At 36.0% G+C, this 13,964-nt stretch overlaps 1 protein-coding gene across 10 annotated transcripts in view; it reads right to left on the minus strand.

Annotated features, from left to right (window-relative positions):
• Positions 1-13,964, minus strand: part of SCAPER (S-phase cyclin A associated protein in the ER) — a 498,644-nt gene that overhangs the window by 345,252 nt on the left and 139,428 nt on the right. For all 10 annotated transcript variants that reach the window (XM_060096948.1, XM_060096953.1, XM_060096954.1 and 7 more), the window contains one exon: positions 4,249-4,409. In XM_060096948.1, coding sequence (XP_059952931.1) covers positions 4,249-4,409 — 161 coding nt within the window. The remainder of the gene's footprint in view (positions 1-4,248; positions 4,410-13,964) is intronic.

Below are 13,964 nucleotides of genomic sequence, written 5' to 3' on the forward strand. Positions count from 1 at the left end.
TTGGGCTTTATTTTTTAAAGTTTTATAATCTTCTTTTTTTAAATTTAATATTTAGACCATTTACATTTAACATAGGGATTGATACATTTGCATTTACTTCTATTACATTATAATTCTTTTTTTGATTTGTCTTATCTGTTTTGTGTTCCTTTTTCCCTCTTCTCTTGCTTTCTTTTGGATTGATCAAAAAGATTATTAGTTGAACATTCTTTTATTCTTCTTTGTGGTTTTCCTGAATTTATAACACAGCGTTGACTTATGTCTAATGCAAATGAGCACTTTTGTAACTTCTTAGACAATGCTAGAACCTAGAAAATATAAACTCCATTTATTCCTCTCTTATCTTTTGGGTTACTGTCATAAATTTTCATTCCACATATATGTCAAGCTCCACAAGACATTGTTTCACACAGTCAATACACATTTAAGGTTATCTGCATGTTTATTCCTTCTAGTGTTTTTCATTCCTTCATGCATTTCTGGGATGCTATCTGGGATCATTTTCCTGCCATCTGAAGAACTCTGTGGTGTTTCTTTTAGTGTAGGTCTGATTACAAATTCTCTCAATTTTTATTCATCTAGAACTACCTTTATTTCACCTTCATTTTTGAAGGTTATTTTTGCTGGATGCAGAATTCTGTCTCACCAGTTATTTTCTTTCAGTACCTTAAAGATCTCATTCCACTGCCATCTGACTTTCATCAAGCTATAAGTTGACTCTTGCTCATTTGAAAAGTCTTTTTTTTTTAAAAGCTGTGACTATTTGCAAAGATTTTCTCTTTCTTTGATTTTTAGTATTTTTATTATATTGCATCTAGATGAGATTTGTTTTGTATTTTTCCTACTTAGAATTTATAGTGGTTCTTGAATATAAGACAATACCTTTTGACAGTTTGGGGAAATCTTCAGTGATTACCTCCTCAAAGGTTGCTTTTGTACCATTCATTCCATCCCTTCAGACTCCACTTACAGGTGTGCCTCTCATGCTCTTCTCTGCATTCTCCTCTCTCTCTCTCTTTTCTCTCCATGATATAGCCTCAGTATTTTCTACTGACTTAGAATTAATTCAATCCCAACTCTCCTAAATTTTAAATCTCTTCTGAGTGTGGGTAAACACATTAGTTGTCTTAAGAATTTCATTTATCTTCCTGGATTCCTCCCTTCCAGGGCACTGTGACCATAAAAAAATCTGGACTGGCTGCTATCTAGACATGTACACAGCAATCATCCTGGGATCACCACCACAGAATTATTACCTTTGCCTCTTCTCTGTACTGGCTCCCTCTGGTAGTGATAGTGTCCATAGAGTTAAAAATCTTTTGAGACCTAGAATGTTTGAAAACGTCTTTAATCTACTCTCACATCTAATGGATAATTTGGCTGGACATAGGATTTTAGCTTAGAAATGATTTTCCTCCAGAATTTTGAAGACATCGCTCAATTTTCTTGTGGCTTCCAGTGATAATTCTGCAAAAGCAGGTGTCATTCTGATTCTTGGTCATTTGTATATAAACTGATTCTTTTCTCTAATTTTTTAGAGCCTCTCATCATCTATAATACTCATAAATTTCCCAACATGTTTTGATGTCACTGCATTTTCATCCATTATAGTGGGCACTTAATGGGCCCTTTTGGTTAAAAACTTATTATCTTTCTGTTAAACAAAATTTCCTTTAATTATTTCATGACTTCTTCCTTTTCCTTTATCTTTCTATAATCCATGTTATTCAAACAGTGGATAGTCCCAGTATCTATTTTTATATAATAAGCCTAAAACTTAGCATCTTAAAATACTAACCATGTTATTTCCATGCAATTCTTTGAGTCAGGAATCTGAAGAGTGCTCAGTTGGGCGGGGGGAGGTGTAGGAGGGGGCTCATCTCATCTCCATATGGTGTCAGCTAGGGTGGTTCAACTGAGACCAGAGAATTCATGATAGCTTCACCACATGCCCAAAGTTTTCATACTAGTTACTGGCTGAGACTAAGTTCTTCTTCTCCTGGCCACTTTGTCTTCACATGGTCTCTCATTATTCAGCAGCCTATCTTGGGCTTCTTTACATGGTAGCTGGCTTCCAACAAGGAGAAAATTGAAGCTGCAAGCCCTCTTACCAGCTAGGTTGGGAATTTACCAAACCTCACTCTAGATACATTCTATTGATCATATCAAGTCACAGGACCAACCAAGGATTTAAGGCGAGGTAAAACAGAATCTACCACTTGATAGTGGAAGTGGCATGCATGCACAGGGATGAGAGAAACCGTTCACACCCATCTTTGCAGACAATCTACCACAGTCCACAATCTGGCTTCAGACTGCCTAAGTCTTCCAAGACTACCAGACATTCATCAATTAGAGAATCAACCTTGAAGACCAATATCTCATGATCTATATCAGATTTGGATGTGTTCCTCAGGTGTGGGTTTTCTTGATCTGGAAACCTGGCAGTTCAAGTAGAAGAGGGCTTGAAGTGGAAGCGACATTGAGGAATCTCAACATTATCTTTATCCATAGTCTTCTACTTAGTCTCGTTGTTTGCAATACAGTACCCTCACCTTCCAATGTGTTTGGTATCCCTCAGGTCAAATACCATCTTTTGTACCTTCTCTAGAAACTAAACCTCCAATATTCTGTAGGGTGAGAGAGATACATCTACTCTCATCCTACTATTCAGAGTTATGGGGAAGTGGGGAGGATTCGAGATTCTTCTTACAATCCCTACCTATACCCTCACTTCCAGAGATACCTGCTCCCACCAATTTCTGATCCTTTTGGAAGTTATATGGATCAAATTGGATTGCTTGACAGTTTTGCCCACCCTCTGAGCTGAGGATTCAGCTAGCTTACTCAAATGTCACAGCTGGTCTTGCTATTTTCCAACTTTCAAAAATTTGTTCATAACATCTCTTCTCCTGTCTCTTTTTCCTTAAGTCCTTTCATAACATTTTAGTTGAGTCTGGGGAAAAAGCAAAGTAACTGCATGTGCTCACTCTATCATCTTTAACAAAAATCAATTTTATAGCATATCATTACAAACTTGAGTATTATACCTACTGTAATTATAAATTACTTAAGATATACACCATAATTCACTGTGCATTAACAGTGCATCAAAACCCCACAACTGAAAACCAAAGTGGTCAAAAACAAAATTCCTTGGTATATTAACGAGTATTTTTAAGCCTACTCATAATGAAGATCTATCATTTCACTTCAACCAAATGGGTCACACTCATAAATAATCTGAGAGTACCGCTTTAAACAAAACCATGATACGTGCTAATACTATAATTCCTTTAAGTTCTTTTGCAGTTTTGATTTTTTAACACATTTCTCTCAGACTTTCACGACACAGACACTAAACTTCATGATTCCACATTTTCCTACCTTTTCCTAAGAAAGAACTCATACCTACTCTCAATTTTCTACTTTCTCAATAGAGAAAGCAAGGGCAATATATTCCATAAAAGTAAGGTATATATCTGAAATAAGCCAATAGCACTTACTGAGACGAAAATGGAAAAACAGCACAACAATAACAATATCAATAATGCAAAGGTGGCAATACCTTCGTTATATCCAATAAAACATTTCTTTATGAACCAAAAAACTCCAAAGTGATCCTTCATTGAATAGAAAGGAAAGCAGTATTCTCAAGTTGTTCCTTAACTAATAAGACAAACTCATTATTACTTACTAACACTCTAAAATCCAATCCTCTAAAGATGTATAAAAATCCACTCTGGACTTATGAAGGAAACTCCTATGGAATTAATTCAGATGAGTCTTCAGAATTACAGCCCTTCTATTTATTTTTGCCCCTTTATTATTCTGACGGTATGGAAAACAGATATGTGAGTAAAGATAAACACATGATATTATTTTAGTACCAAAACAATATTTAAATATTAATGAAATGAAGTACTGACATGACATTTTAAAGTGTATACTACCTAGAAGATGAACTACTTTATTTCTTTTCTACTTTAAGTCTTATAAATGAACTGACAAAAGATATCATTCTCCTTAAAGTTTACACAGGGCAAACCTGAGACTAGAATGATCTCCAAAAGTTTTCATGCAGTTTTTAAGATGATTTTATGATTTTAACTAAGGCAAATTAACATCATATAAATGATGCACAAAGATAAATATATAATGTTATTAGCACCAACTTCAAATGAAATAAGTATCTCCACATAAATCTACTTGTCTAATACATAAAAAGGCTGATTCAAAGTCACTTGCCATTTTTGCGGGAAGGCTTCTGCACTGTCACTGGTGGGCAAGACTGGGCAGGTGCTACCTCCGAAGAAGCAGTAGAGCCTGTATGATGAGCCTTTACCTTGTCAGCCCAACTGACACCTGTGGGAGCCAGACGTGGAGCAGCCACTGTGCCAGGTGAACCCCTATGGAGAAAATGACAGCATTTAATAAATCAAATATAAGTTAAAATTTTAAATATATAGTTAATATATTTAAATTTTAAAGGCATTATGTGTGTGTATGTGTATCCACATATATAGAATAACATACTACCATAGCAATTTAAGGCAAATATACCCATAAATTTATCTTGTTCTAATACTTCATTAATATACCATAACATAGTGCATGGGAACAAATATAACAAAAAAGCTCTCACCAGATTGGTTTAAAAGAAAATTTTAGTTAAATGGGGAATCTTAAAAAAATGCATATATTTTTTATTTAAAATTTTATTTTCATTTAAAACTCATATCTTTTAATATAAATGTGCATTAATTTGCCAATTTATCAATGTAGGCATTATTAAAACAGGCTTTTTTTGTGTATATTATTTCATACATGATGCCTCATTGACAATGTCCGATTTTGTTTTCTTTAAAATGGAGTGATACTTTAGTGACAACAAATAATCTTAGTACACAATCCTCCTAAATTTTAATAATAATTTCCCCAATCTTTCACAGTTGTCCTATCCACTCCTTATCTGACAGCAAAACTTTAACAGTTCACTTTATGAAAGCTTTAAAACAGAAACAATGACTCTTTTACACTCACATTTTAGTGGTTTACTTAATATTTAAGTTATGAGTTAATATATAGACAACTTGAATAAACAAGTTTGGTAACTAACTGCATAGTCTAAAGTATTTAACTCAACCAGTAAGAACAGAATTGAGCATATATACTAAAGTAAGCCTATAAGCCACAATTTTTCAGCATGCTTAAACATGTTTTACAATGATAATAAACAGTGTCAATTAATCCAATGACATAATACATGGAGATCAGTATGAGAACCTTTACTATGCGTGCATTAAAGACTTCCAGGTTAAAATAAACCATGTACTATACAATACGCTGAACCACAGACCAATAGACTGCATTACAGGGAAATTTCCCTTAAACTGGTGATAGAATATAAAAACGTTTGGTTTTATTTGCTTATATGTCTTTCCCCCACTCCACTAAGGTCCAATTATTATAAGGTTCCAAAGTCCATCAACCTTCATCTAAGGCAATATTATCTAATAATCTCATATGAAAGCAAAAAATTGGTTCTACTGAATAACACTTTATGAGCTCTTAGTAAGGGCCAAGTATTGATACAATGCTAGATGCTTGTGATAGAGAAGATATGACAAACATCTTGCCTTAAAGAAGGTCATAATATAAGTACAAAGAGTAAACAAACATTAAAAATTTTAACACACTGAGGGTTTGAAGCAGCTGCTATTGCGGGGCGGATAAGGCAAATCAGCAAGCCACTCCGGGAAGCCAGTCACAGGAGAGCAATGCTTTGGACCTGCCATCAGCTTATAACATAAAAGATCATGTGTTGCAGATACCCAGCAAGGAGGTCCACAGTGAGGCTTTTAGTTCTGAGGGAGCCCTTTCTATCCCTTGCTCTTGTGATGTGGATCCAGCTGTGTGGCTGACAGAGTCTTGGTGCTCTGGCCTGAGCCTCTGAGGTGGGAGAGCCAAATACAGAACACTGGACCATCAGAGATCTCCCGGCCCCACATAATATCAATCGGCGAGAGCACCCATAGACATCTCCATCTCAATGCTAAGACCCAGATTCACCCAACAGCCAGCAAATTCCAGTGCTGGATGCCCCATGCCAAACAACTAGCAAGACAGGGACACAACCCCATCCATTAGCAGAGAGGCTGTCTAAAATCATACTAAGTTCACAGACACCCCAAAGCACACAATCACATGCGGCCCTACCCACCAGAAAGACAAGATCAAGCCCCTCCCACCAGAACACAGGCACCAGTCCCCTCTATCAGGAAGCCTACACAAGTCACTAAACCAACCTCACCCACTGAGGGCAGAAACCGAAAACAACGGGAACTACAAACGTGCAGCCTGCCAAAAGGAGACCCCAAACACAGTAAGTTAAGCAAATGAAAAGACAGAGAAATACGCAGCAGATGAAGGAGCAAAGTAAAAACCCACCAGACCAAAGAAATGAAGAGGAATTAGGCAGTCTACTTGAAAAAGAATTGAGTAATGATAGTAAAGATGACCCAAAATCTTGGAAACAGAATAGACAAAACATAAGAAATGTTTAACAAGGACCTAGAAGAACTAAAGAGCAAACAAAGATGAAGAACACAATAAATGAAATTAAAAATTCTCTAGAAGGAAGCAATAGCAGAATAACTGAGACAGAAGAATGGATAAGTGACTTACAAAGTAAATTAGTGGAAATAACTACCAAGATCAGAATAAAGAAAAAAGAATAAAAGAATTGAGGACAGTCTCAGAGACCACTGGGACAATACTGAATGCACCAACATTCAAATTATAGGGGTCCCAGAAGAAGAATAGAAAAAGAAAGGGACTGAGAAAATAGTTGAAGAGATTATGGTTGAAAACTTCCCTAATATGGGAAAGGAAATAGTCAATAAAGTAAAGGAAGCACAGAGAGTCCCATACAGGATAAATCCAAGGAGAAACACGCCAAGACACATATAATTCAAGCTATCAAAAATTAAAATACAAAGAAAAAATATTAAAAGCAGCAAGGGAAAAGCAACAAATAACAAACAAGAGAATCCCCATAAGGTTAACAGCTAATCTTTCAGCAGAAACTCTACAAGCCAGAAGAGAGTGGCAGAACATATTTAAAGTGATTACAAGGAAAAACCCACAGCCAAGATTACTCTCCCCAGCAAGGATCTCGTTCGGATTCGACCGAGAAATTAAAACCTTTACAGACAAGCAAAGTTAAGAGAATTCAGCACCACCAAACCAGCTTTACAACAAATGCTAAAGGAACTTCTCTAGGCAGGAAACACAAGAGAAGGAAAAGACCCGCAATAACAAACCCACAACAATTAAGAACATGATAGAACTGCCATACAACCCAGCAATCCCACTACTGGGCATATACCCTGAGAAAACCATAATTCAAAAAGAGTCATGTATCAAAATGTTCATTGCAGCTCTATTTACAATAGCCAGGACATGGAAGCAACTTAAGTGTCCATCAACAGATGAATGGATAAAGAAGATGTGGCACATATATACAATGGAATATTACTCAGCCATAAAAAGAAACAAAATTGAGTTAGTTGTAGTAAGGTGGATGGGCCTAGAGTCTGTCATACAGAGTGAAGTAAGTCAGAAAGAGAAAAACAAATACCGTATGCTAACACATATACATGGAATCTAAGAAGAAGAAAAAAAAAAGGTCACGAAGAACCTTGGGGTAAGACGGGAATAAAGACACAGACCTACTAGAGTATGAACTGGAGGATACAGGGAGGGGGAAGGGTAAGCTGTGACAAAGTGAGAGAATGGCATGGACATATATACACTACCAAATGTAAAACAGATAGCTAGTGGGAAGTAGCCGCATAGCACAGGGAGATCAGCTAGGTGGTTTGTGACCACCTAGAGGGGTGGGATAGGGAGGTGGGAGAGAGGGAGATGTAAGAGGGAAGAGATATGGGAACAGATGTATATGTATAACTGATTCACTTTGTTATAAAGCAGAAATTAACGCACCATTGTAAAGCAGTTATACTCCAAAAAAGATGTTAAAAAAAAAAGAACATGGTAATAGGAACATACATATTGATAATTACCTTAAATGTAAATGGATTAAATGCTCCAACCAAAAGATATAGACTGGCTGAATGGATACAAAAACAAGAAACGTATATATGCTATATACAAGGGACCCACTTCAGACTTAGGGATACATGCAGACTGAAAGTGAGGGGGTGGACAGAGATATTCCATGCAAATGGAAATGAAAGTTGGAGTAACAATCCTCATATAAGACAAAATAGACTTTAAAATAAAGACTATTACACGACACAAAAAAGGCCACTACATAATGATCAAGGGATAAATCCAAGAAGATATAACAATTGTAAATATTTTGCACCCAACACAGGAGCACCTCAATACATAAGGCAAATGCTAACAGCCATAAAAGGGGAAATCGACAATAACACAATAATAGTACGGGACTATAACACCCCACTTCCACCAATGCACATATCATCCAACATAAAAATATATAAAGAAACACAAGCTTTAAATGACACATTAAACAGAATGGACTTAATTGATATTTATAGGACATTCCATCCAAAAACAACAGAACACACTTTCTTCTTAAGTCCTCAAGGAACACTCTCTAGGATAAATCATATCTTGGGTCACAAATCAAGCCTTGGTAAATTTAAGAAAGTTGAAACCGTATCAAGTATCTTTTTCTGACCACAACGCTATGTGACTACAAATCAATTACAGGAAAAAAAACTGTAAAAAATACAAACACATGGAAGCTAAACAGTACACTACTAAATAACCAAGAGATCACTGAAGAAGTCAAAGAGGAAATCAAAAAATACCTAGAACCAAATGACAATGAAAACACAATGACCCAAAACCTAGGGAATGAAGCAAAAGCAGTTCTAAGAGGGAACTTTATAGCAATACAATCCTACCTCAAGAAAAAAGAAACATCTCAAATAAACAACATGACCTTACACCTAAAGCAATTAGAGAAAGAAGAACAAGAAAACCCCAAAGTTAGCAGAAGGAAAGAAATCATAAAAATCAGATCAGAAATACATGAAAAAGAAATAAAGGAAACAACAGAAAGATCAATAAAACTAAAAGCTGGTTGTTTTAGAAGATAAACAAAATTGATAAACCATTAGCCAGACTCATCAAGAAAATACAGAAGACTCAAATCAACAGAATTAGAAATGAAAAAGCAGAAGTAACAACTGACACTGCAGAAATACAAAAAATCATGAGAGATTACTACAAGCAACTATATGCCAATAAAACAGACAACCTGAAAGAAAAGGACAAATTCTTAGAAAAGCACAAGCTTCCGAGACTGAACCAGGAAGAAATAGAAAATATAAACAGACCAATCACAAACAATGAAATTGAAACTGTGATTTAAAATCTTACAATAAACAAAAGCTCAGGACCAGATGGCTTCACAGGTGAATTCTAGAGAATTCATTTGAAGCAGAGCTAATAACACCTATCCTTCTCAAACTTCCAAAATATAGCAGAGGGAGGAACACTCCCGAACTCATTCTATGAGGCCACCATCACCCTGATACCAAAACCAGACAAAGATGTCACAAAAAAAGAAAACTACAGGCCAATATCACTGATGAACATAGATGCAAAAATCCTCAGCAAAATACTAGCAAAGAGAATCCAACAGCACATTAAAAGGATCATACACCATGATCAAGTAGAGTTTATCCCAGGAATGCAAGGATTCTTCAATATGTGCAAATCAATTAATGTGATACACCATGATCAAGTAGAATTTATCCCAGGAATGCAAGGATTCTTCAATATATGCAAATCAATTAATGTGATACACTATAAAAGTAAATTGAAGGATAAAAACCATTTGACATCTCAACAGATGCAAAAAAAGCTTTCAACAAAATTGAACACCCATTTATGATAAATACGCTCCAGAAAGTAGGCATAGAGGGAACCTACCTCAACATAATAAAGGCCATATATGACAAACCCACAGCAACATGGTTCTCAATGGTGAAAAAATGAAACCATTTCCTCTAAGACCAGGAACAAAACAAGGTTGCCGACTCTCACCAAGATTGTTCAACACAGTTTTGGAAGTTTTAGCCACAGCAATCAGAGATGAGAAAGAAATAGAAGGAATCCAAATCCGAAAAGATAAAGTAAAACTGTCACTGTTTGCAGATGACATCATGATACTGTACATAGAGAATCCTAAAGATGCACCAGAAAACTACTAGAGCTAATCAATGAATTTGGTAAAGTAGCAGGATAAAAATTAATGCACACATATCTTTTGCATTCCTATACACTAATGATGAAAAATCTGAAAGTGAAATTAAGAGAACACTCCCATTTACCATTGCAAGGAAAAGAATAAAATACCTAGGAATAAACCTACCTAAGGAGACAAAACACCAGTATGTGGAAAACTATAAGACACTGATGAAAGAAATTAAAGACAATACAAACAGATAGAGAGATATAGCATGTTCTTGGACTGGAAAAATCAACATTGTGAAAATGACTATACTACCCTAAGCAATCTACAGATTCAATGCAATCCCTATCAAACTACCAATGGCATTTTTCACAGAATTACAACAAAAAATTGAACAATTTGTATGGAAACACAAAAGGCCCTAAATAACCAAAGCGATCTTGAGAAGGAAAAATGGAGCTGGAGGAATAAGGCTCCCTGACTTCAGATTATACTACAAAGCTACAGTAATCAAGACTATGGTACTGGCACAAAAACAGAAATACAGATCAATGGAACAGGATAGAAACCCCAAAGATAAACCCACGCACATATGGTCACCTTATCTTTGAGAACGGAGGTAAAAATATACAATGGAGAAAAGACAGCCTCTTCAATAGTGGTGCTTGGAAAACTGGACAGCTACATGTAAAAGAATGAAATTAGAACACTTCCTAACACCATACACAAAAATAAACTCAAAATGGATTAAAGACCTAAATATAAGTCCAGACTCTATAAAACTCTCAGAGGAAAACATAGGCAGAACACTCTATGACATAAATCACAGCAAGATCCTTTTTGACCCACCTCCTAGAGAAATGGTAATAAAACCAAAAATAAACAAATGGGACCTAATGAAATTTAAAAGCTTTTGCACAGCAAAGGAAACCATAAATAAGATGAAAAGACAACCCTCAGAATGGGAGAAAATATTTGCAAATGAAGCAAGTGTCAAAGGATTAATCCCCAAAATATACAAGCAGCTCATGCAGCTTAATATCAGAAAAACAAACAACCCAATCCAAAAATGGGCAGAAGACCTAAACAGACATTTCTCCAAAGAAAATATACAGATTGTCAACAAACAGATGAAAGGATGCTCAACATCACTAATCATTAGAGAAATGCAAATCAAAACTCCAATGAGGTATCACCTCACACCAGTCAGAATGGCCATCGTCATGAAATCTATAAACAATAAATGCTGGAGAGGGTGTGGAGAAAAGGGAATCCTCCTGCACTGTTGGTGGGAATGTAAATTGGTACAGCCACTATGGAGAACAGTATGGAGGTTCCTTAAAAAACTAAAAATAGAACTACCATATGACCCAGCAATTCCACTACTGGGTATATACCCTGAGAAAACCATAATTCCAAAAGAGTCATGTACCACAATGTTCACTGCAGCTCTATTTACAATAGCCAGGACATGGAAGCAACCTAAGTGTCCATCAACATATGAAATGGAAAAAGATGTGGCACATATATACACTGGAATATTACTCAGCCATAAAAAGAAAATGAAATTGATTTGTAGTGGTGGATGGACCTAGATTCTGTCATACAGAATGAAAAAAGAAAGAGAAAAACAAATACTGTATGCTAATGCATAAATATGGAATCTAAAAAAAAAAAAAGGTCTGATGAACCTAGGGGCAGGATAGGAATAAAAACGCAGATGTAGAGAATGGACTTGAGTACATGGGGAGTGGGAAGGGTAAGTTGGGATGAAGTGAGAGAGTAGCATTGACATATATACACTACCAAATGTAAAATAGATAGCTAGTGGGAAGAAGCTGCATAGCACAGAGAGATCAGCTCGGTGCTTTGTGACCACCTAGAGGGGTGGGATAGGGAGGATGGGAGGGAGATGCAAGAGGGAGGGGATATGGGGATATATGTGTACATATAGCTGATTCACCTTGTTATACAGCAGAAGCTAACACCATTGTAAAGCAATTATATTCCAATAAAGATTTAAAAAAATATTTTTAACACATTGAAAATCTAGTAATATAAGTATATGCAAGGTTCAGCAGTAACAAGAGATAAAAATGACTGTGACACGGTGGGGTGGGGTGGGCAGTGAGGGGAGCAGTAAGAAGTCATGAGAAAAGGGTAAGTTTTAACAGAAAAAAGATAACTGACCAAGTAAACTACTCACCAATCCTCACACTACACATCAAATGTTAAGATTCGCTCTAAAGAACTAAAGTCCAAATAAATTTTTGTCTTTAAAAACAAATTTTGCCAGGGAAATTTAAGGAAAACAACAGTGATGAATGTGATGAACGATATCATAGCTGACAGAGCTGTGAAAAGCATTTTGGGCAAACAGGGGCTAACTTAAAAGGAAAAGTTGGAGAAGCTGCCTCAGGAGGCAAAAAGGAGAAATGCTGATAAGTGCTTAAGTAAAAAGAGTTGCCTCAGGGCTTCCCTAATCTCTCACCTCTGACTGACCTTGAGTCTCTGAGGAAGCAGGAACTGACAGTAAAGGCAGAATTGTAAACTCCAGAGCACAGAAGACATAGTGATCACATGTAAGACCAGACAAGAGCTAGGAGATTTACTGGTTCAAGGCGATTTACTGATTCAAGGCATTTAAGGAAACCTCTGTCAAATCATTAGTTGACAACTAAGATAACTGAGCAGAGACTTTAGTGACTACACATGACAAAGAACATAGACTTCAGAAACCTAGTTCAAAGAAGTCACTAAACAAACAAATAGTAATAAAACCACCACCACTAAACAGCCACAACAACAAATCCTAGAAAGGGTAGCAATCTGATCCCCAGAGCTGTTGCATTATATGATTTAAAATATCCAGTTTTTAACAAAAAAAAAACCCATAAGATATGCAAAGAAACAGGAACGTATGGCTTACTCACAGACACACAAAAAGAACAGTAACTGAAAGAGGTCCTCAAGGAAGCCTGAACTTTACTTACTAGACAAAGACTTTACATAAGCTATTATAAATACGTTCAAATAATTTCTAAGAACAAAAGGCAACCACATCTAAAAATAAAGTATGATAATGTTTTATCAAATACAGAATATCAATGAAGAGAGATTAAATATAAAGAAGAACTACATAGATGTTCTGGAGTTGAAAAGTACAATAATGGAAACGAAAAATTCACCAGAGGGGCTCAACAGCATAACTGAGCTCGCAAAATAAAAAAATCAGCAAATTTGAAGAGAGGTAAAGTGAGACTATCTAACCCAAGAAACACAAAGAAAAAAGAATGCAGACATTTGAACAGAGTCTCAAAGACCTGTGGAACACCATCATGAGTACCAGCACAGGTATAGTGGGATTCCCAGAGGAGAGAAAGGGACAGAAGGAATATCTGCAGAAATAATGGACAAAAACTTCCCAAATTTGATGAAAAACATTCATCTAAAAATCCAAAAAGCTCAACAAACCTAAAGTAGGATAAACTCAGAGATCCACACCTAAATACATCATAGTCAAACTACTGAAAACCAAAGACAAAGGGAGAATTCTGAGCGCAGCAAGAGAAACTGAGGCATCTCATGAAAGGATTCCCAATAAGAATAACAGTTTATATCTCACCAGAAGCCATGGAAGCCAGAAGGCAGTGAGAGGACATAGTCAAAGTGCTAAAAGAAAATGACTCTCAACCAAGAATTATATGCA

The sequence above is a fragment of the Mesoplodon densirostris genome, chromosome 4 (assembly GCF_025265405.1).
Source record: "Mesoplodon densirostris isolate mMesDen1 chromosome 4, mMesDen1 primary haplotype, whole genome shotgun sequence".
NCBI classification, from domain to species: Eukaryota; Metazoa; Chordata; class Mammalia; order Artiodactyla; family Ziphiidae; genus Mesoplodon; species Mesoplodon densirostris.